The sequence below is a fragment of the Marmota monax genome, unplaced genomic scaffold (assembly GCF_021218885.2).
Source record: "Marmota monax isolate L192 unplaced genomic scaffold, Marmota_monax_Labrador192_F-V1.1 WCK01_AAM20220418_F8-fsc00401, whole genome shotgun sequence".
Lineage (NCBI taxonomy): Eukaryota > Metazoa > Chordata > Mammalia > Rodentia > Sciuridae > Marmota > Marmota monax.
In genome coordinates, this window is record NW_026692020.1 from 377,341 (window position 1) to 399,797 (window position 22,457).

At 49.7% G+C, this 22,457-nt stretch overlaps 1 protein-coding gene across 1 annotated transcript in view; it reads right to left on the reverse strand.

The window, feature by feature from the left end:
* Positions 1–21,591, reverse strand: part of LOC124097389 (MYND-type zinc finger-containing chromatin reader ZMYND8-like) — a 66,322-nt gene extending 44,731 nt beyond the window's left edge. The window contains 8 exon segments of the mRNA XM_046451854.2: positions 976–1,053; positions 5,260–5,342; positions 5,425–5,512; positions 6,606–6,698; positions 8,691–8,804; positions 11,682–11,900; positions 14,525–14,673; positions 21,579–21,591. Of these exon segments, the coding sequence (XP_046307810.2) occupies positions 976–1,053; positions 5,260–5,342; positions 5,425–5,512; positions 6,606–6,698; positions 8,691–8,804; positions 11,682–11,900; positions 14,525–14,673; positions 21,579–21,585 (831 nt within the window). The 5' untranslated portion in view covers positions 21,586–21,591.
* Positions 21,592–22,457: the final 866 nt, after the last annotated feature.

Consider the following 22,457-nt stretch of genomic DNA (forward strand, 5'->3'; position numbering starts at 1 on the left):
TTGGAAATTCAGATCCACAGTGAGAAACCAAGGTGTCTTTAGATCCTGCAAGAACCATGATTTGTTCTCTCCTCAGATGCCACCAAGGTACTCGGTTCTTCCAAGGAAACTAAGGCCACTTGTGCTGAAGATCTCACTTCACCTTGCAGCCTGCCATGGCCTCTTTCCCTGAGATGGCATCTACTCTGCCCTCATCCTTCACGAGGACAAGGTGACTATCACAGAGGATAAGATCAATACCCTTGTTGAGGCAGGTGGTGTAAATGTTGAATCTTTTTGGCCTGGTTTGTCTGCAAAGGTCCTGGCCAATGTCCACACTGGAGAGCTGCATTTGCAACGTCAGGGCTGGTGGGTGCGCTGTAGCAGCAGGTGCTGTGTCAGCAGGAGGTCCCTCCCCTCCATCCCTCTGCCCCAGAGAAGAAAATGGATACCAAGAATCCAAGGTTCAAGCATAGGCTTTGGTTTTTTTGACAGCTCTTAACATTTCCAATAAAAAGCTGAACTTTGGTCTTTGCTAATTAAAAAAAAAAAGGAAAGAAAGAAAAAAATACCACCATGGACTAGAGAGTCTATAACATTAATCCATGAGAGATTTGTAACATTCTTAAAACAGGCCCAAGAAGATTTGTGGATGACACACTCATCAACATTCACAAAACTCTCAGCATTATTCATGCACCCTGTGACCCACATCATGCATGTCCTGTCCCCCCACATCCCACATTCCACACCTCCCCCTGCCTGTATCCCATATTCCTTCTGAATTCCCTTTGACTCTGGGTTCTGCAATTCTCCTGGATTAACTAGTTCTCGCACACGAACAGCCTAGGAGGCTTATTCTATCTAGGTTATTTTATCAGTAAAAACACATATTAAAACTTCATCCAAAGTTTCGTCTCCTAAGCCTCCTGGAGAAGGCTGAGCCATCAAAGACAGAGTTCAGAAAATGAAATAAGGAAAGTAACTCCAACTTACACAAGGCTCGAAAAACCAGTTATCTCATTTTTGGCAAGCAGCTAGATAACATTCTGGACATACTTCAATTTCATTCATCTGTAAAACAAAAATACATTAGAATATGTCAACCAGGAGCCTCACATCTGGGACGCCTTCATAAATGCTTGATGGTTTCTTTTTAAAGTGTTTATGCTTTTATTTGAATGTCCAGGGATTTTTTTTTTTTGGTGATTTGGCTGTTTGCTGGATTTGGTTTTTAAGACAGGGTTCTTGCTGTGTTGCCCAGGCTGTCCCTGATCCCTGGGCTCAAGGGATCCTCCCACCCCTGAGGAGCTGGGACTATAGGCTCACACACATAGTTTGCTTAATGATTTTAATGATTTGGGCCACAGTGGGAACACCTTGGAAATAGATCCAATCTTGGCACCACCATCACATTATGGACCAAGGACACCCCAGGTATCCAGCCTGGACTCTCGCCCCACAACAGCGCATTCCCCATGTGGGACCCAGAGCCGCAGAAATCTGAACTTGCTTCAAAAGCTTCCACAGACTTCCCTGCACTGGGTCTGCAGGCAGGTTCCTCACCCCTCTCCCACCCCAGGAACTTGGCAAGGTCTGAGGCATTTTGGATTGTCACACCTGGGGGGTGCTGTTCCCTGGACCAAGAGTTCCCAGTCCCCAAATACCAGTCATGCCAATTTGAGAAACTAACAATGAAACTTAAATGCCTGAAGCACCTCAAGGTCACATGCACCCTGGACTCAGCTCCCCTGGTACCAGCGCCGCTCTCCAAGCCCTTCCGGCTGCTCTGTCCCCCAACACACCATGCTCCACTTCCATTTCTAATCATGCCATCCTTACTTTATTTCCAGTGACAACAACCCCAAAATCAAACTCCTTTCCTGTCCCTTTCCTGCAGAATACAGCACACTTCTCGAGTAACTTCCGGACTCAGAATATACAGCCAGGAAGTTCCTTGATCCAACTTCACTGCCACCATTTCCTAGCTCCATATTCCCTGATTCTCCCCTCTTCTTTGGAAGGAAAAGGGTGCCATTGGTATCCAATCCCAGGGTTAATAAAAAACACGGAATGAGCCAGATGACACAGTATCCACACAAGTGAACAGCTGTCGAAGACTTGAGGACTGGTGGCCTTCTGAGTGCTCGCTGAGGATCGACTCAACAATGCCCAACGAGGGGAGATTTTTGTTATCACCATTTTTCAGGAGGAGAAAATGAGGCCCAGAGAAGTTGAGGAACCTGTCCAAGGGCCCAGCACCAACGTGGCTGGGTCAGGAAGTAAACCCAGGCAACCAGGCTCCAAAGCCCTGAAGCTCCCCCACTGCATGGTGAGCTGCTGCTACTCTCTTCCATGTCAGCAGCCCCGATTTTCTCTATCACCTATCACCATGCCAGGGGCCACTTACTGTAAACCGATTGACTTAACAGGTGACCAAAGACATGAGTAATGAAGGGAGGGGTCATCTCCTCCCACTCCACTCAGCTGCTGGGCTCTTCCAGAGGCACACTACACACAGCCACGTGTCATCCAACAAAGGCAAACTGGTGACCACAGTGAGGGAAGACCACCTCCCCGCTGTCAGCTCCTGAGCTGCTGTGTGAGGTGTAACAGCTCTTCTGGAAGACAACCAGGAAGCATCTACCTAGCCCTCTGCCCTGTTCACATCCTCCAACCTGGTCACTGTGTATCTAAACATTGTGCAAAGTGACCATCAGAAGCAGATGGGACACCCCAAGCCGGAGGGGCAACGGCATGCATTGTCACCTTAGGTAAAGTGCTGTCACAAGTAGGTTCCACTCAAATGACAAAAAAAATGTCCGTGGATACTACACAGCCATGAAAAATTTAGTTCTTCCCATTGTTCAGTTACCCAGAAAATAGATAGTACTTGAACTTCAAGTGAAAAGGCAGTTTAGAAAATCTTACTTTCTCTCTCTGTGGACACGCACAGAAGCACGTGCCTCATGGATGCTCCCCAGCCATCCCAGGCAGTTCCGCTTAGGAAGGAAGGGACAGATGCACAAAGGCGGGTCTTGGCTTCTATTCTTACAAAGGGATCTGGTAAAGAACGTCACTCCCTGTCACTCTGGTTGCCATCTTGTCCCACCACACCAAGTCTCACAGCTCACAGACCCAAGAGGTCCAGCACAGCCTGTGGGGGTCTGTAGGACAGCTTCTCCAGGACACCCTGGCCACCCTATGGAACCTTTCACCCAAACCTCATCTTTAGGAGGACAGAAAGGACACTGACTCCAAGCCACAGGCTTGGAGTTTTGATCTTCTACAGGCTCAAAAGTCCTGGAGAGGAGCCTTACTGTACCCGTCATCCCAGACTGCAGCAACCCAAGAAGGCAGTGGGGACGTCACCACGTGGCTGGGCCAGGGGTTTCCAAAGAGTCCTCCAGGAGCCACAACAGCAAGCAGGGAAGAGTGTTCAAGCTCAATTATCAACTAAGGCAAGGTCAGGTTCTTCCACCAGGACACTCATAACAAAGCAGAGACCTGGACAGGTCTAACCCAATTCCTTACCTTTCCTCTAAAGCAGGGGATGAGGTGGTTAAAAAATCATGTTTTCTTTGACCCTTAGAATGTTTTCAGAAGTTTTACATTTGTTGACAAAGAGATTTCTCTCTCTCTCTCTCTCTCTCTCTCTCTCTCTCTCACACACACACACACACACATACACACACGCGACCTAGATATCCAACTCCTTAAGTCTGATGACCCTGTAATCAACAAGCCCCGGGAGCTACCAACAGCAGCCTCTCCAAACAACCAGGAGTCCCTTCTCCCCTCACCCCACTGGCCATCCCTGTGGCTGCTGGTCTTCTCCTTCACCCTGACCCCACTCACTCTCTCACATGCTCGATGGGCCACTCTGTGCTCACTGCCCAGTGCCTCCCCTTTCTCCCGGCCCTGCGGCTGAGGAGTTGACAATGCAGTATGCAGACTCCTGCTCAGGGAGCTCCCCTGGAATGCTGGCTGAGGGTCTGCACTTGGCCACTCATTCGCAGGGAACAAGAGGCAGACCCACCCTTGGAGGAGTCACCTCTGGGTGCAGAGATCAAGCACATACAAACAGCACCACTTGGGAATTGTGGTGATGCAGCCAGGCCAGTAGAGAGCCCAGGACAGAGACCTCCAATGGCCTGGGGCCTCAGGGAAGGAGTCTTAGAGGCCGAAAGGCCGAGTCACAGGGAAGGCCAGGGAGGCAGAGACAGGTGGAAGGTCAGCAGCAGGTACCACCCAGCACAAGCACAAGCTGATCTGCAGACCAAGGCACCAGGTGGGCTGGACAGGGAGACCTGCCCAGCCAGAGGCAGACAGAAAAGAACCTTAAGGAAGGTGCCCAGAGGAAAATCAGTGGAAATTCTCCTCTGTTCTGGCCAGAAGGCTCCATCCTCCAAATCCACGAACACAACGGTTAGCACTAGATCCAGCACATCAAGGATGCCGGCAGTGAGCCACAGAGCGCAACAGCCCAGCTTCTGAGTGAACAGTCGGGGGGTTTCACCCCAACACACAAATCACTGTGAAGTTCATGAAATGATGACTCAGTTCCTGGCCATGGCAAAAAGGCAAATTAAAACCCCTGGTGACATAGGAGACATTTCAAGTCACCCAAGAATGGCCAGGTCAAAAAGCTAGGCAGGGCCAGGATGTGGGGTGGCTGGACAGCACATGCCCACCCGTGGAGCACACTGACATGAGCCCTATGCACACACACTGGGACAAGAGTGCTGTTGAATCTAAGATGACCCACTCGATGGTCCAGCACCAGACAGCCAAGAGCCACAGGCACACCTGCCCAGACCAAGGGCACCACAGGAGTCCCCTGCAGCTTCCTCCACAACAACCCAAAGACGGAACCCAAAGATGGAGACCACAGGATCATCCATCATTAACCAGGGGAAGAGACCAACTTAAGAGTGCTGACCACGCAAAAGATCACCTGGCAACAACAAAGGCACAATCCTCGGTCACCCCAAATCCCATTGCAGGGTATGCGCCCTGACACCGAGACCACCCCCAACCCATCCATCTGGAACTCTAGGCCACCGAGGGAGAGTGGAGCTCCAGCAGAAACAGGAGGTGAACTGGAAAGCCTCCACCTGACCTGAGGTGTGGCCCTGCGCCTGTCCAAGTCACTGAACGTGCTCATGAACCTGTGCATTTCCCTGACATTTCTACCTCCATTCAATTATGGAGTTTGGAGATGACCATCAGAGCACAAACCATGCATCACTGAGCCGTGGACGTCGGCTCATGCCTTACCATGCAGGTCGCACTGGCCCCGTTCACACGCCACGGCCATGCGCACACAGTGTCCTCGGTCCCCCGAAGCCTGATGCTCGACTCTGCAGCCCAGTTTTTTGCGAGGGGCAGCAGAGCGTGCACCAGGAGCAGGGTGCCATCTCCAGGCGCCACGCGGCCACTCACCCCCGTTATAAATGATGCAGTTGTGCAAGATCCACTTGGTGTCAGCTAGGAAGACCTCCGTGCAGCCGTACATTTTCTTTTCAGCGTTCTGGGAAGAGAAGCCATGGGGAACAGTAAGCAGTGCCTCCACACCCAGCAGAACCACCTGCCCCTCACACCATCCTCTCACCACCACTTGGCAAATTGATTAAGGCTCGTCCACTCATTTTCCATGATCCTGGGAGATCTATGACCCTATATTTTAAAATGCACCACTGAATTCATCACAGGAACTTGAATTTTCTCATCTTAACGCTGCTGTGATTTGTTAAGAGGTTCCTTCCAAGAAGAGGTCGATTTCTCTATTTTTATTTATTATTAAGACAGGTCTCACATGAGCCTCCTGAAAACTCAAGGAAGCACACATCACCATCCCCACTTCACACAACACTATGCCAACAGTATGAAAGATGTATTCCTTTCTACTAGGGAAGAACCCAGGGGCACCCTACCACTCAGCCACATCCCCAGTCCTTCTTTTCATTTTTTATATCATTTTGAGTCTGGGTCTCACTAAGTTGCTGAGGCTGGCCTTGAATTTGCAATCCTCCTGCCTCAGCCTCCTGAGTCACTGGGATATCGAGCATGCACCAACACACCCAGTAATGTGTCCTCTTCATAGATACTTTTCATTACCCATATTGAGATAAGCACCATGGTGGTGTGCACAATCTAAAGTGTTACAAATATAATTTTCACCATGGAATTTTAGCATGAACTTGGAAAAACACCTTCAGGCATTAACAAAATAGCCTTATTGGCTGAGAAGTCGATTCTAAGAAACCACGTCCTTATTGCTAATCTGGAGGTTTTCCAGCTACTTAAATGTTCTCTTCTTCCTTTCTGTTGCTCTCATTAGCACCTCCGAAAGAAAGAGAAGACAACGTAAGGCGCGAATCGATCAAATCGCTAATTCCTAGAAGTATGGCTCTTTCAGGTAGAAGCTGGAATCACTCCCAGAAGAGCAGTGAGCACATCTCCCAGGACCCACTCATCCCCTGGAAGGACATCACAGAGGAAATGAAGTGATAGGACCAAGAGTTCTTCTCTCCAAATAAAACTGATCTAACTTGGATGTGAGGGGCTGCCTTGGCATCTCCACACCCGGGGCCAACACGGCAGGCTCTGAGACAGAGGCCAACCTTTTCCAGTGTACAAAGGTCCATGGGGTGGATAATATATTCTGCGTAGCCCGGATACTGTTCCAAGGGAACGGGCTTCTGGAATGCATCTATCTGTAAGAGAAAAGGTACACATGCACAGGCCAGGAAGACCACGCTTCAACTAACCCGGGACTGAGAAGCTGAAGAGAACCTCTCTGAAACTGCCAGGAAGGAGGCCGTAGGCAGCTCCACTGGCCACCATCCCAGGCTGCCTGGATGTTGATAATCCTGGGCCCAGATGAACTGGTTGGGGTTTTGTTATTTGCTTTACTATCAACATACACCCAAGTAGCAGGTTCTGTCCCCTTCCAGTGAGGCTGAGAGTCCCAATACACCAGGGGTCACTTTAGAGCTAGGCCACACCCTAGAGGGACTCATCACCAAAACTGACTTGAGGGGAAAATGTGTTCACACCTAAAGATCACACATCAGACAAAGTCTCTTGGGTGCCAACAGATGTTTCTGATACGATGGGAAATCTAGACAGTGAGATTTTGTTCCTGTTTTCAGAGGTCAAATTGCCTTCAGTACAAGAAGTGTGCAAAAAGTCTTTACCTTCACCCATTTGCTTAAGCTCTAACTTGACTCAGCTCAAGATGTTTGGGTGGTATTTACTTAACAATTTTTTTTCTTTTTAAATCCAAAGATTTAATTAAATACCAAATTATACCTAAGCAAAGAATCGGGACAGATTTCCTTTTGCAATCACCTGTGTTCACTTCAATCCAGAATGAAAGTTTGACCACTGTAAATTTAAAAAATTCTCCAGAACAGGGGTATGGCTCATGGGAAAGGCACTTGCCTAGCGTGTGCCAGGCCCCGAGTTCCAGAATGGAGGTTACAACAAAATCAGCGACTTTACATCAAACAGAGTTAGAAAGTAAAGCTTTCTTCTATTTGTCCTTTGGTTTAAAACTTGACAGAGCTGACAAATCTACACACTCTGCTCTTTTTGTAAATAGTCATCATGTTCAATCACTCCACAGTAAAAAAAAAAAAAAAAAAAAAAAAAAAAAGATTTTTTCTTTTTTTATGGTTCCAAGGATTGAACCCAGGGCCTTACACATATTAGTCAAGCTCCTTCCCTGGCCCAAGATTTTTGTTTTTTAACTAAACTAAAGCTACTAGCACAGTTTTGCTTCCATCAAATAAGATTTAATTCAAGAGATAAATAGGTAACTAATTCAATATCTAATTGGCACATCTTAAATTTCTTCATCATAACAAATTTCAGAATATCTCAAAGCAAAACTTTTATTTGTTTAAAGAAACAAAACCACAGTGGTAACTAAAAGCAGTGAGATACTCGGCTACTGCATATGCACTTGACTTAGAAAGCAAATCAGAAAGGAGGGACCCATCCTTAAGCTTCTTTAGATTTATCTGGAGGGAGACAGAGTCATAATATGTCCATAGTATCATCATATTATTTTTGACAGAAGGTATTCCTCTGCCATTTTCCTGAAAACTATCATAATAATAACAGATATACCTATGGTATGGTGGGCACTCCCAGCAGGGTGCCATGTGAGGGCACAGCCAAGCCTGGCAGCCTTGCTGTCATACAGTTTCCAAAAGTAGAAAAGGCTGTGCAGCAGGACTCATTTCACAATTGATGGAACTAACCAGCTTCTCACCCATTATGGAAATCTCCCTGGTTCCACACCAGACCTCAGTTATAAATAAACTGGGATGCCCTCCTCTCCCTGAAGTGGAATTCCATCCATGCTGAGGGAAGGAGAAGACAGCCCTCAGGGCCAAGGGGCTGTGAAGTTCTACTTCTCAACCCATCAGGACTTTAAGGCCCCACTGACTACTGGACCTCGTGTTATTTCCTGACTAAGCTTCTTGGGGACATGGAGAGCTCACTACAGAGAACTCACTGAATGTCACTGTACCTGATGTTTACTTGACAGATTTAAAGTGGGGACACACAAGACAAGTCCAAAGAGCCTGGAGAGGGATCTGAAAAGCAAAGATGACAAGCAATGTGGAAAGCTGCTAACAGAACTAAATGGAGTCTTATCTTCATTTACGTTTATACTGGTGGACCGATCCTCTTACCCCTGGCTGTTTCATTTTCTGAATGGCAAACTTGAGCAGGTAGGAGAGCTGTTCAATGGTGAGCATTGTCATGGCTTTGCTCTGGGTCTCAATGCACTCTGCTACTGCAATCTTCTACGAGTCAAAAATCATACACACACATCCAGTTAGAAAAAAGAAAATCACAGAGCCACGGGTTTGTTCTCCTTCTACTTTTTCTTTTCTTTTTTTTTAACATACACATAAAAAGAGATTCCCATCTAAATGTGAATAGCTGTTTCCCTTGGCAAGGACTCCAAACTACCAGACCAAAATATACTGGATCTGTGGGTAGACATTAGAAAGCAACCAGCCCACTGACTACCTTACAAGCAAGTGTCTCCAGCTCAGAGAGACAACAGGATCTGGGGGAGGTTGGGGGAGATGGGAATCTGGAAAAGCATCCTTATCCCAACCTTGGTTCTCAAGAAGGGGATGTGAATGGGAAGGTCACCGATGCATTCGGGGGAGGGATCTCCTCCCAAGATGAACTTTCATCAGCTGCTTATCTCAAGCCTCTTGAGACTCAGAGTTATCGTGCAGGAACGTGGCCCAGCACTGTCTGATGGCAAGAGACAGGGCTCCCTGCAGGAAGAACACAGGGGTGGGAGTGGACTAATAATTAATAGGACTCCATTGTTCATCAGCACTGATGTGAACTCACTTGGGATTCATGGGCACATTTCCAAAGGGCAGAATCTACCTGTCTGTCCACACAGGCAAGAGATGTCATTTCACAAAGGAAAGTCCCATCAAAGAGGAGACAGAGAGAAATGAAGGAAAGTGGATTCTGCCATGGGACTGTGATACCATATCTCGGGGATTCAGAAGGCCCATGTCCCAGCAACAACAAAAATAGCATCTGCTCCTAAGTCATGCAATGTTCCTCAGCCATCTGTGAAAGGAGCGTGGATAAGTTTTCTTGGATAATTTGGACTGTTTCCACTCTTCACTTCTCTGTGAATTCTCAGATGTTTCTGGTTGGTTGTTGAGGAGAAGGACCACCCACGAGTCACTAGGAAGTTAGAAAGGCTGCATGATACATGCATTTCATCCCTGGGCTACCAGAGCCAGAAGAGCTAGTCTTGCCAGCAGCCTACCTTACCAGGCGACCCTGGAAGAAAATCAGGCTGTGGATCGTGCACGCAGAACTCCTGATTGTTTGAATTGCAGTTTGTTGCTGGGCTCCATCCAAGGAGAACACTCGAGTTACATGCCCAACTGTCCCTCACTCCCTCGCCCCCTGCTCCTACCTCCTGGCTGGCACTGCCTGGAAGTGCTACATGAAGCCCTTAGGAAGCCTTTGTTGCATAGGAACTGAGGATCGGAAGCTCACCCTGAGGCCAGGATAAATCAGCTGGAGAATGAGGATAAAATCCTTCTGCTTGACAAAGAGATGCCAGAAGTGTCTTTCTCTTAGAGGACTCTTGTCTATGCACACATGCCACTGGAGCCCACCTAGGGGCCTTGAGGGGGACACATGGTCTCAGAATGAGATGGAAAGGGCCTGACTGGGCACCAGCTGGGACTGGCCCCGTCTCTGGGCCCTTCCGACACATGCTGATAATAAACCCCACTGTTTCAGGCACAGTTTGAAGGAGCTCTCCCTGCAGAGGAAGCGTCCCAGGGGAACCACTACCTGTTCTGCAATGGGATGAAATGGGAACAGTCGCTTAGGACCAAAGGACACTGGTGGAGGTTCCAGGTCTCACTCTAGGTGTAGCAGAACAAGATCTGGCTCCAAACACAGGCAGGCATGGGTGGGCGATGCCCAGCCCGTCTCAGTCTCCATGGAAGAGTGACCAAGGCAACCAGCAGCCACCTTCCAGCCATTTCAGAGGCAGAGTGCCATCCCAGGGTCTTCACCAGACCGACTCGATGCCTGATTTCTTTTCACCTATTTTCTATTTTCATTCTTTCCCTGCACAGAAGTGGCTGCAGGGACACTACCTGTGACTTGTTTTCTTTTCCACAGAAAACATCTGGGCAGCCCCTCCAGGGCTCCCCAGACGCGTCTTCATGTGCAATCTGAGGCCAACGTGCCTTGGGATCCAAGAGACATTCTACACCAAATGACTTTCAGATGACTCTCTTCTTTTTAGCATTCAAAAGAGCCTCCTAGTCCAGAGTGGCCAAGAACAGACACCGCCTCAGAACCCTGCAAGTCCAGGAACTGGTTAGCTTCAAGCAGCTCTTGGCTACCCACAAAACCTATGCTGCCTTCACTGTCCCCCTGCTCTGCCCAGGCCGCACCCCTGCCCAGAAGATTCCCCCAGAGGGTGGCAGGGCCCACCTCCATCAGGTCCTTCTCAAATCTCAGGGGGACCTTCCAGGCCTGGACACTTTAAATGGAACACCCTGTGGCTCCTGAACTCCCTACTCCCCATCTTCAATTTGCACCTTTCTTCAAACTCATTATTTCTAACTTTATTTTCACTTATGTCCTTTTCTGTTAAAAGGAAAGTGATCCATGCCTACTTTTCTGAGCACTATCCTATCTCCATTAGAAATACTTGTTGCATGAAAGAAAGACTCAGATGGCACGGCCATCACCCAGAACACAGGACCCAAACTGGGCATCCCAGGTTGGTGGCGGCTGCTGACCCCATGACACAGCAGGGCACACCCAAGAGAAGCTGCGCGAGAGTGTTTCAGACCGTGTGAACTGTTAACAGTTCAAAAGTTATCATGTAAGACGTACATTCCAGAAAAAGAAAGGTAGCAGCAGATGTCAAAGTGATTCAAAGACTGAAGAAGAACCCAGACAATATTCCATGTGATCATTTCTCCAAGAGCTGCAGGACAGCAGCCAGGGGCAGATGCTGGACCAAAAGGGGGGTGGCCAGGACAAAGCAGGTGAGATACAAGAAATGTCTCTTTTCTCCTTATCTGGATCATTGGAAAGTTTGTAAGTCAAGGAAGAGAAGAGATAGGAAACAAAGCAGGTAATGTATTCATTCCTTGGGAACTAACCTCACATTCAGGACAAAACCAGTCCCCCTCTAGTTCCAATGTCAGTCTCAGACACTTAGTGTGATAAACCCGGGGACAGAGCTCACAGCAAGGGACTTGGCCTTCCCAGTGACAAACCCAGCAGTAGAAATCATTCCGTCCATCCTGTGGTGCAACATCATCAGGGTCTGTGGTGAGTGGCTTCTTCATATAGTAAAACGGACCATGTCTTAGTTCTGACTGAAATGTAGGCAAGAAAGACAGGTTTGGTTTCAAAACAAATGTGCATTCTCAAGAGGAATTTGAACAAGTACATCAATAACAGCACAAGAAAATCACAGCATTTCACATCTGCTAAACAGTCGAGCTAGCTGCGGTTCCTCTACTGTCCACAACATTAGCAGGTCTTTGGATAACTATGAGGGTCTTTCCTCCCTCCCATTTTAAAAGGCCACAGACTGAACACTAGTGTCTCAGAGTCACCAGGTGGCCCTGGCCTATGTAGGTACAAATATTAACTACCGCTAAATAGCCGCATGACCTTGGAGGGGTCTCCCCACCTCTGAGCCTCAGTTTTCTCATTTGTAAAATGAGGGTAAGGTACCTAACGTCACGGGATTATGGGGCTGTGTTCAAATGAGAGGATAGAATGTATGGAATTAACACGGTGCCACCATCACCAATGTTGTCCCCATGGTTAAGAGCCCAACGTACACAAGTTCATGTTTACAAAGCTAACAGAAGTGTGCGATCTGCCCTGGGAGTCTTCGTACTGTAGGCACTTAGAGAATATAGCAATTGGATTTGAGTGACCAAAAAATGATCTTTCATTTTTAAGGCCATCCCTAAGGCACAAAGTCGTGAACCAACCAGAACCTTCCTCAAGTCACATCTCTTGAACACTTTAGGCCCCTGGAGCTGCCAGAGAGCCTCAGCCTTCATTACAAACCACACAGGAAGATGAGATTGTGGCAGGTCCAGGGACACCAGAAATACAGGGAAGCCATCCTCCAAACACATAAAATCACTCAAAAGAAACTCATTAGGAAAACCACCATTACACTCCAATATGGAATCCTATTTAAATCTATGATCAAGTCCATGGGAAGCATCAAACATCCTGGTAACTAGTGGTGTGATTGAAAAAGCTTGGCTCACAACTGTAATTCCATCTCAGGAGGCTGAGGCAGGAGGATCTCAAGTTCGAGGAAAGCCTGGGCAACATAGTGAGACCCTGTCTCAAAAAACTTTCTTTAAAAAGGTCTGGGGCCAGGTGTGGTGGTGCACACTATAATCCCAGAGTCTCAGGAGGCTGAGGCAGGACGATCACAAGTTCAAAGTCAGGCCAGCAACATAGCAAGGCCCTCTGCGACTCCTGAGACCCTGTCTCAAAATAAAACGTAAAAAGGGGGCTGGGATACAGCTCAGTGGGTATAGTATTTGCCTTGCATGCACAAGGCCCTGAGTTCAATCCCCAGCACCATAAATGAATGAATGAATGAATCAATGAATGAATAAATCATAAAAAGGGATAGAGATATGGCTCACTGCTTTGGTATCATCATCAATGCTTTTTATTTCCCCAAGTAGTTTTTTCCAAGTGCCCCTGAAAACACACGTGGGATCCCCCAGTTGCTCCTCCTCCGATGGGATCTCTAACTGATGAGGCAGCTACCAGCCACAGGCAGCCACGTGACTTTAAACAGAATGAAAAAAACCAAGTTGCTCCCTGACACTGGTTGATTTCGAGGGCTCACGAGCCACACGTGACTGGGTCGACACCAGACATCAGGGTCTAGGACACTGCCACAGAAACAGCCTGCCTCCAAGGTCAAATCTCAGATCATACTCTGGCAACGGAGCCTGGCTGTGCTCTTCGTTTCTGCTCTTGCCCTGTCCTTTAGCTCCATGAGTCTCCATGACAGCCCCAGGGCCTGAACAGCAGCGCCAGGACACCCAGTTCCGTGAACAAGGAAACCAGAGCCATGGAGGTCCACGTGCCCACAGTCACAGGGCCAAGGCCAGAGCTGGCAGTTCACTCTATAATTTTGAGAATGAAAATAGATTTACGCTGGACACACGCCTCTCCCAGGCCGGGGCACTTAACATGGCTAGGGCTCCTCCTGTGAAGGCATCAATCTCATCTAATTCAACCTTCCATCCCCAGGGCCCACTCCAGTGCGTGATAATGCACAGAACAGATGAGCAGGTCACCAGGAACTGCTGCTCAAGAACCACTCAAGACCCCCTGACCTCGCAGTCCACACAGGGGTGGACACTTCTGCCAGTGAGTCCACAGTGCTCTCACGTTCCCTATTTGGAATGTATAAGCTGCACCAGAGAATTTTATAGCCAGAAGGTTCCCTAGATGAGACCCAGGATGGTGAGGAGGTTTTCCCGAGCCTCTGACAATCCTGTCAGCCAAGGGGATGGGGAGCCTGTGCTCAAGAGAAGGGGAGGTGACCCTTGGGCCATGCCTCTACTAGGGGCCCACACCCTTCATTTTACAGATGAGAAAACGAGACCGGCAGGGAGCTGTGTCGCCCAGCACTGGTCAGCAGGGGAAATCCTCAGGCCACCCAGGAAAACCATCCTAAGAGTACGGAGACATGAAGCCAAAGAGAAGCCCCAGTCCCTCAAGAAGAATATCCTCATCTCCTCTGGGTCACTGCTCTGCCCCAAGCAGATCTGAGAACCCGCTGGAAACCTCACACAGGCCCCTCTGAGCTGCCCTTTCTACACATGCAAATGACAGGCAGCGCCAGGGCAGCCTGCTGAACAGATGCCAAACCCGGCTCCAAGGAACGGAGCATTGCTGCCCGCTGGTGTGCCCACTGCCATGCCACACCCAGCCGCGGCCTTACCTGCTTCTTGCTGTTGCTGCTCAGTAAGCTGGGCTTCTTTTTATTTTTAATGGGGCTTGTAGAGGTGTCCTGCAGCAAGTGGCCATTGGAAGAATGTGGGGGGCTGGGGAACTTTCTTTTCTGGGCTGTTCTGTCTGCAGAGCCAGGATCTGAAAGAGACACGCAGGACCACACATTTTAAAGCACCAGGGTGGCCAGGGTCCCACAGGAGGGTGAATGTGATGTGGTACATTTTTCCCCAAACTCAAGGTCATTTGCAAGTATACTCCTCCTCCTAGAATATACTTGCCCCCCTTTTTATTTTCCAATGTCAAGGATGTGCATGACTTTTTTTTTTTGGGGGGGGGGTACTATGGATTTAACCCAGGATCAGTCTGCCACTGAGCTACATCCCCAACCCTTTTTAAAAAATTTTATCTTGAGACAGGGTCTTGCCCAGACTGATCTTGACCTTGTGATCCTCCTGCCTCAGCCTCTCAATGAGCTGGGATTACAGGCATGAACCACCACACTCCACTCCTACGTGATATTTTTATGAAATCTTGGTTGGTTGCCAAAACAAAAAAAGTTCAGGGCCCACAGGCCGTGATGACACCAGATAAAGTTGAGCAACAATCCCACGTTGGGGTGAGAATGAGTCTCCACCTTGCACACTCATCACCGTTCCTGACTGTGTCCCTGTTGACAAGGCTGCAACCAAGCTCCTGGGAGGCATCACATAGGCACCAGCGCTGTTGGCATGCCCACGAACTACTTTTCCACACCCACAAAAATGGCCAATCAGGAAACAATGAAAGGCAGGTCACCAAGGCCACACACCAGGGCAACGACAGCACCTTGCTCTGTGCAGAAAAGGAGAGCTGCTGTGTATGCTCACAGCTGACAAAACAGAACGGGTAAAAAGAATGACCCTGCCCACCGGAAAGTTCTCCCAGCTGTCAGCAGTGGGCACCCTGAGACCTTCCTCCCAAGAAATCAATACAAATTACATTCTTATTGATTCTTGCCTGAAAAGTACCAGCTCCCCTCTTACCAGACCCCCCTCATTTCCAGCCTCCCTCCCAGTCAGAATCTCAGTGTATCCTTCTACCACCATCCATTCAGTCTTCACCTGCAAGGACCAGAGTCCGTCCCATGCCCCAAGGTGGCCTCCTCGCCTCATGGACAATAGTGGCACAGCTTAGGACAGCTGGCATCCTGAAGAGCAAAAGCTACAGACACAGGAGAGTGGAGAGCGCACCCTGCACACTGGGGCTGGCATGGGATGTGAGATATGAGAAGATGACAATCCCCAAAAATGTTCCTCCTGCAACACAGCATCGGGCAAGTCTCAGCACGCACATCACCGTGCACCACATCTCCCGCCTTCAGGGTCCAACAAAACTGTTTGCAAGGCCTCCAAGCAGCTCCCTTTGTTTTGGGAGGGCAGGCAGCCTCTAGCAAGTGCACAAGGCCTGACAATGAGTGGACACTCCTGCCTCACCACCAGGCTTCCAGAAAGTTCTGAACCAATGATCGGTAGAGGAAATTCAATGCTAACCACAGGTGTCCTGAGTGTGAAGAGCCCAGGGTCTGGGGAAGCATCCCACAGACACCAAGTGGAGGCCCAGAAAGCCCAAAGGGTTGCCCCCAAGGCACAGGAGCTAGTTAGTGAGAAAGCTAAAAGACAGCACCCGGGATAGGCTCCGGGAATAGGGACCGTCCCCCAGGGAAAACGGCTTTTCCAGAAGGGTCCACTCCACTATCTGACGGGAAAACTCACTTTGTCCACACTGCCTGGCTCCACAGACCCCTCCTGGAGCAGAGCAGGAACAAGAGGATCCCACTCAGCCACCGTGTGTTGTGCCCAGAACTGGACAACTTATGTGTCCACGAAGAGCCAGTCCTCAGACACAATGGAATGTTCCAGCCCTTTAGAAAAACAGGCAGCCAGGTGCCGTGACCCACACCTGTCATCCCCAGTGACTCAGGAGGCTGAGGCAGGAGGAAGGCAAGTTCAATACCAGCCTCCGCAACTTAGTGAGACCCTGTCTCCAAGTAAAAATTTTAAAAGGCCGGGGATGTGTGAGGCCCTGGCATGTTCCCTAGCACTGCAAAATAGAAAGGATCCAAAGGGCACCTCCCCATGAACTGACATTGCCAAGCTTCGGTGCCACTTTGTAAAAGCAACAGGTATCCAGCACATTAAGGGACCCATAAGGATGTGACTGTACATTGGTGCTTGTGCATCCTCAGAAGACTCCCACATGAACACAAAAATACAGCAGGGCTCTACATGGGGACAGGTGGCCGCCTTGGAAGGAGACCTGTAGGGAGCAGAGAGAGATTATTTTTCATTGTATACCTCTGTGTATTGTATTCACTATGTGCCTGAATGACTTTATCAAAATAAGGGAAATTAAAAGTATTTATAAAGTTCAGTTACACATTTAAAAAAAAGAAAGAAAGAAAGAAAGCAGCAGGTGCGAACCAAAGTCCCTGATGAACGAAGGAGGAGGCCCAATTCAGGATAAAAATGTCCCAGGTGGATAAATTTGGGACTGGATTGAGAACCACAGAAGGCACTTGGGATTTGCACTACGTGACTCTAGTACACCCCCATATTCTGCTCAAGTGTCAGAGTATAAATGTTTAAGAAAGGTGTTCTGAGCCAGGAGTGGTGGCACACACCTGTTATCCCATTGACTCAGGAGGCTGAGGCAGGAGGATCACAAGTTCAAAGTTAGCCTCCAAACTTTGCAAGATCTTGTCTCAAAAAATAAAAAGGAGCTGGGCCTGGTTTCACATGCCTGTAATCTTAGCGGCTCAGGAGGCTGAGACAGGAGAATTGAGAGATCAAAGCCAGCCTCAGCAACGGTGAGATGAGGTGCTAAGCAACTCAGTGAGACCCTGTCTCTAAATAAAACAGGGCTGAGCATGAGGCTCAGTGGTCAAGTGCCCCGCCCCCCCCCAGTTCAATCCCCGGAACCAAAAAAAAAAAAAAAAACAAATAAAAAGATTAAAAAGGGCTGGGGTATAGCTCAGTGGCAAAGCACCCCTGGGTTCCATCCCAGCCACACAAAACACATACATAGAGAGCAATCAGGCAAAGCTTTGGTTGGTGTGTTTTCAAGTGTATTGTGAGAGAAGAAAAGCTCACCAGTGGGAGAGGGAGTGAAAGTTTTCAGTGTTTCTCAAGAGGATTTTGGAAGGGAAGGCTCATCCTCACTGCAAGGACCACCTCAACACTCTGCCTCTCATTTCCATCAGTCCCCAGAAACACAGGGTCTGGTGATTGGACCAGCCCAGCCAGTGCTCAGATGGCCGCTGGGGCTGGAGCATCGCCAGCTCCCCTCGGCACCCTGTTATCTCTGTGACTGAGATCCCCTGGGGTGATGGTAACCAGCAGCAGTAGCAGCAGCAGCAGCACCCGAGAATACACTAGAAATGACAATTTTGGGGCCCTGCTCTGGATCTACAGGATTAGAAACACTGGGGCAGGGCCCAGCCACTCTCTTCAATGGCCTTCCAGGACTAAGATGCGCCCAGTTTGAGATGATCTGGGTGGTGTGTGTCTGGGGGGACTGTGAGGTCTCGGGCCTGGGGAGGCATCTCCTCCACCTCCCATCAAACCTGTGGGGGCTGGTCTGGGGCTCCACAAACAGAGCCAGACAATGTGACCAGGCCGGAAAATGAGGCTACATCAAAAAGAACCCTAGGAAGTGTCTTTCCCTCTCAGGGCCTCAGCGCCTAGTCTCTAAAGTGGGAAAGGAAGAAAGAAAGGGACCCAAGTAGAAGCTCTTCCCTGGAGTCCACCACCAACACAAGGCATGTCCTACACACAGACACAACTCCCTGGGCTGAGCAGCCACAGCCTACTCAGGCTTCTCAGAGGTGTCCTAGAGATCAAGACCACAGGGCCAGAAGATTTCAAAGTCCCTCTGGGACTTCAAAATCCTTTAATTCCATGGGAAAGATTCAGAACAACACTAGAAATTAATATTCCCGTCAACCATTTAGAGCGCCCAACCAGGTTTGCCCAAGTCCACCAGGACACCAAGAGGAAACTGGGGTCCTGAACTGTGGAAGGACGGGTCTGGCCGAGGGTCACCACACTGAAGAGTATCCCAAACTTTCCAGTCTCAGCAGAACATATAAACTCCAATTGTGGGCTGGGGTTGTAGCTCAAGTGTTAGAGCGCTTGCCTAGCATATGCGAGGCCCTGGGTTCGATCCCCTGCACCACATAAAACTAAACCAACAAAATAAAGGTATTGTATTCATGGACAACTAAACATAGTTTTTAAAACATAAATAAATAATTTTAAAAAAATTGTCTGAGGTTACAAAGGCCCCGATTCCCCCCAGAGTTAATGAGAGTTGAATGACTGTATCCAAGGGGCAGAAATTTAATAGCCTCCAATCAGCAGACACATCTGGCAAGAGCAGGACCTTCCGTGAAGGCTCCAAGGCAGAAACCTCAGGAAACATCCGCCGGACCCCCCACCATTCAGAGGTCGGAGATGGCGGTCAGCTCTGATGCAAGCCCTTGGCTGAGATCAGACCTCTGGTGGCGACAAGATGGTGGTAGAAATCTGGCTGTCATCACGGTAACAAAGCCACCACGGGGAGCTTTTCCAAAAGGGTAATTCATTTTTTTTCTCCTTTAATGATTTAATTCTGACTAGGCCTTATTGCTAAGCACATTTCATCCACGAACTTGGAAGGATGACAAACAGCCACTTGGACTGCGGTGAGGGGAAGGGTTCACCTTTGATCTGAAGGGTTTCTTGGTTCTGTTTTGGTCTGGGTTTTTCTGGCCACTTTCTCTGGGTTAGGGAGACTGGTGACTCTATGGGGCTGACCCACCAGCAACCCTGGGCCCCCACCCGCCCTCCATGTAGGTCTGACCTGTGAGGGATCATCCTGGTGAACTGGGCCAGGGAGGGGCAGGGTAATGACTCTGGGAAACAGCTTGGCCTTCAACAGGAAGCAGCACAAGTTTCCCGGCTGGTGACACTTCCCTGAGATCTTCAGAATATGGGAAGTCTCCTGGGTACCAAGAGCCAGCATGTGATGAGTTCCTCCCCAGACCTAACTGGGAGCCACCAGAAATAACCCTGCTCACCCCTGCCCAGCCACGACGGGACTTGAGGGAATCCATCTTCCAAGCAGGCCTGGCCTCGGAGCCTTCCTGAGCCATAGGTACTAACAGCCAAGACTGTCCTTTGTCACATACAATAAGTACAAGGCACCATTTAAAATGCTTCCCTGAGGTTCCCTCCAGGTCACTTGTCCAAGATGGCAAAGCTGCTGAGTGGCAGGCTGGGAATTGAACCCAGGCAGTTGTGCTGGCTCTGAGGCCCACACTGCCAACCCTAGCACCACAGGACCTTGCCCCAGCAGGGCCTCATCCTTGGCTCCAAGCGTGAGGACTTCTCAAGTTAGGGCCCAGCGTTGAACAGGTGGCTCTGATTTTGCTTTTGTTTTTGTTTTTTTCCCTAACAGCTGTGGGGGCAGGGAAGGTCCCACAAGGAGTTGCGGGAACTGGGCAAAGGTGGCACACCATTCTCTCCAACGACAGTCGCCCAGGAGCACATTCACCTTCGAATATTCCAATGGTGGCATCAGAACCTGCTGGGTGCTACAAAAGAGGCTGGGGGCTCCAGGGTCACCTCCCCTCCCTTCCCTGTCTCCACTGAGGCCTCCCACACAGGCCACACCAGGCACCTCATCCCCACCCATGCCCAGGGCCTGACTCAGCACTGGATGCTCTCCTGGGTCTCAGAAATGACACATATTACAGGGAATCATCGTCCCTCCAGGGGAAGGGCTGAAGCGCCAAGGCCCAGGCCTCCTGTTTCTGTGGGTGTTAATGTCTGCACAAGCCTGCTGGGGCCTGCATGCAAGATAAGTGGGACATGCATGTCCACCACTGCAGCAGGGTACCCTGGGCAAACTGGAACAACTGGTCATCCTACAGAGTAGAGGCACCAGATCGTAGATGACAAAGACAGGCAGTCGGGAAACTGCTCTCTGGCATTAACAGCCTCCAGAATATAGTTCTGCTCTCCCCAGCAGTGTGACCGTGAGGAAGCGACTCAGCCTCTCTGGGCTGTTCTGAAAGATGGAGATAAGTGGCAGAGTCACCAAAGGAGGAGATGAGATGATTTTGCTCAGCTTTCAGGAGAAGACTGGGCACAAAGTGAGCTCAATCAAGGAACTATCTCAATCATTGCTTCTTCTCTTCCTCCTCTTCCTCCTCCTCCCCACCACCACCCTGCCCCTAAAGCAGAGCATGCCTTCTCCAAAATGCATATTAAATCAACCCCACAAACAGTTCACAGTTATCAAATACACCAGTCCATGTGGAACTCGGAATGAGCCAGGATGGATTTCTGCATTTCAATCAGACTATAAAAATGCAGGATTCGCAGGTAATAGCAGCAGAAGAGGTCAGAGGAGGCCACAGCAAGGCTCAGACAGCTCTCAGTGACCACAGCCCTCGCACAGCCCACCTCAAACTGGACCACCCACAGCTGCCCTCCCAGAAGCAGCAAGGTAGAGCAGGGCTGATCACTTCCAAAGCAGCTGCCCTCCTGGGACACAGAGCAGGGACCCAAGCAGCCTCCCACTGCAGGAATCTTGGGGCCTCTGCTAGGAACAACTACTAAAAAAAAAAAAAAAAAAAAGGCCCGGAATTTCCTCCTTGCAGAGAGCAGGAATCAGGGAAATGGATCGGGGCAGGGAGTGAAACTGTCCTTAGAGCAAAGAATCTTGAGCCCCGAGGAGCATGTGAGTCCCCACAGCCCTTGGGCAGACGTGGCCTCAGAGCTACAGGAACCCATGGGGAACACGGCGCCTGCCTGCCTGGGCCTGCCAGGTCAGAGGACAGCGGCCTCCTCCACAGCCCTGGTGGCTCCTCCAGGATGCCCTCAGTGACGGGAGAATTCCCACCCAGAACCAGGAGACGTGGTGAAAGGGAAAACAAGGCAGTGGGATAAGAGGGTCACTTCCCTGGCAACTTGGACACTGTGACCTAAAGCAAGCACAGGAATCAGGGAGGGCATGCTTACTGGCCATGGAGGAAGCCTGGCTTCTCTGAGGGCCTGGCCTGTCCTTTTCCAAAGACACAGAGGCTTGCTTTGCAGACATTTCTGCTTCCGGCTCCTCAGCAGCCTCTCCCAGGGGGAGGAGGAAGAAGCAGAGGACAGGCTAAGAGTCACCACTTACCAGGCCAGCCCTGGTTCTGGACACATTAGGTCACCTGGTGGGGGAAGCACACCATCACCTTTCTGCAACCAGGCCATCTGTGGCAGAGGCTTGCATTCATGTCTGTGAGCCTTCGCCTCTGATTTATCACCCTCGACAGCAGCACAGCCACGTTGCAAGTCCTCAGTGCACTGCACCAAAGAGCCATTTATTCAGGTGAAGGTGAATAAACACAAGGAGTCTGAGTTGTTCTGCAGACCAGGAGTGAGGAGGGGAAGGGGACTGAAGGCTGTGCCTTGTATTTTCAATGTGCTTTCAATTGTCTTAATAATTGCTTCAAATTGTCTTTGAGTTCTGATGCGCTTCCTGGAAGGGAGAAGCCTGTCCTGGTGCGGGAGGAATGACCCTGCCCCTGTACAGCCTCCCCCACCCCACACTCTACAGGGCAAAATGGGATCAAAGGGGAGTATGAATGCAAGAGGTGGACCTGCTTCTACCCAGGGAAGGGGGCTGGTTTCCAAATGGCTTCTCTTTTCAGCTCAGCAGCCTGAGCAACCTCACTTCTCCTTGGAGTTGGATTGAGGCCCTGGGGGAGGAAGAGGTGAGAGCACCGGCCAGGCATCTCCTGCTGAAGAACCAACTCAGTGCAATTTACCAAGAGACAGAGCCCAACTCACTCCAGGAAAGCACTGACCCCCCACCCACAGAGGCCAGGCCTCGAGGCCACTCCAACATGGCACATA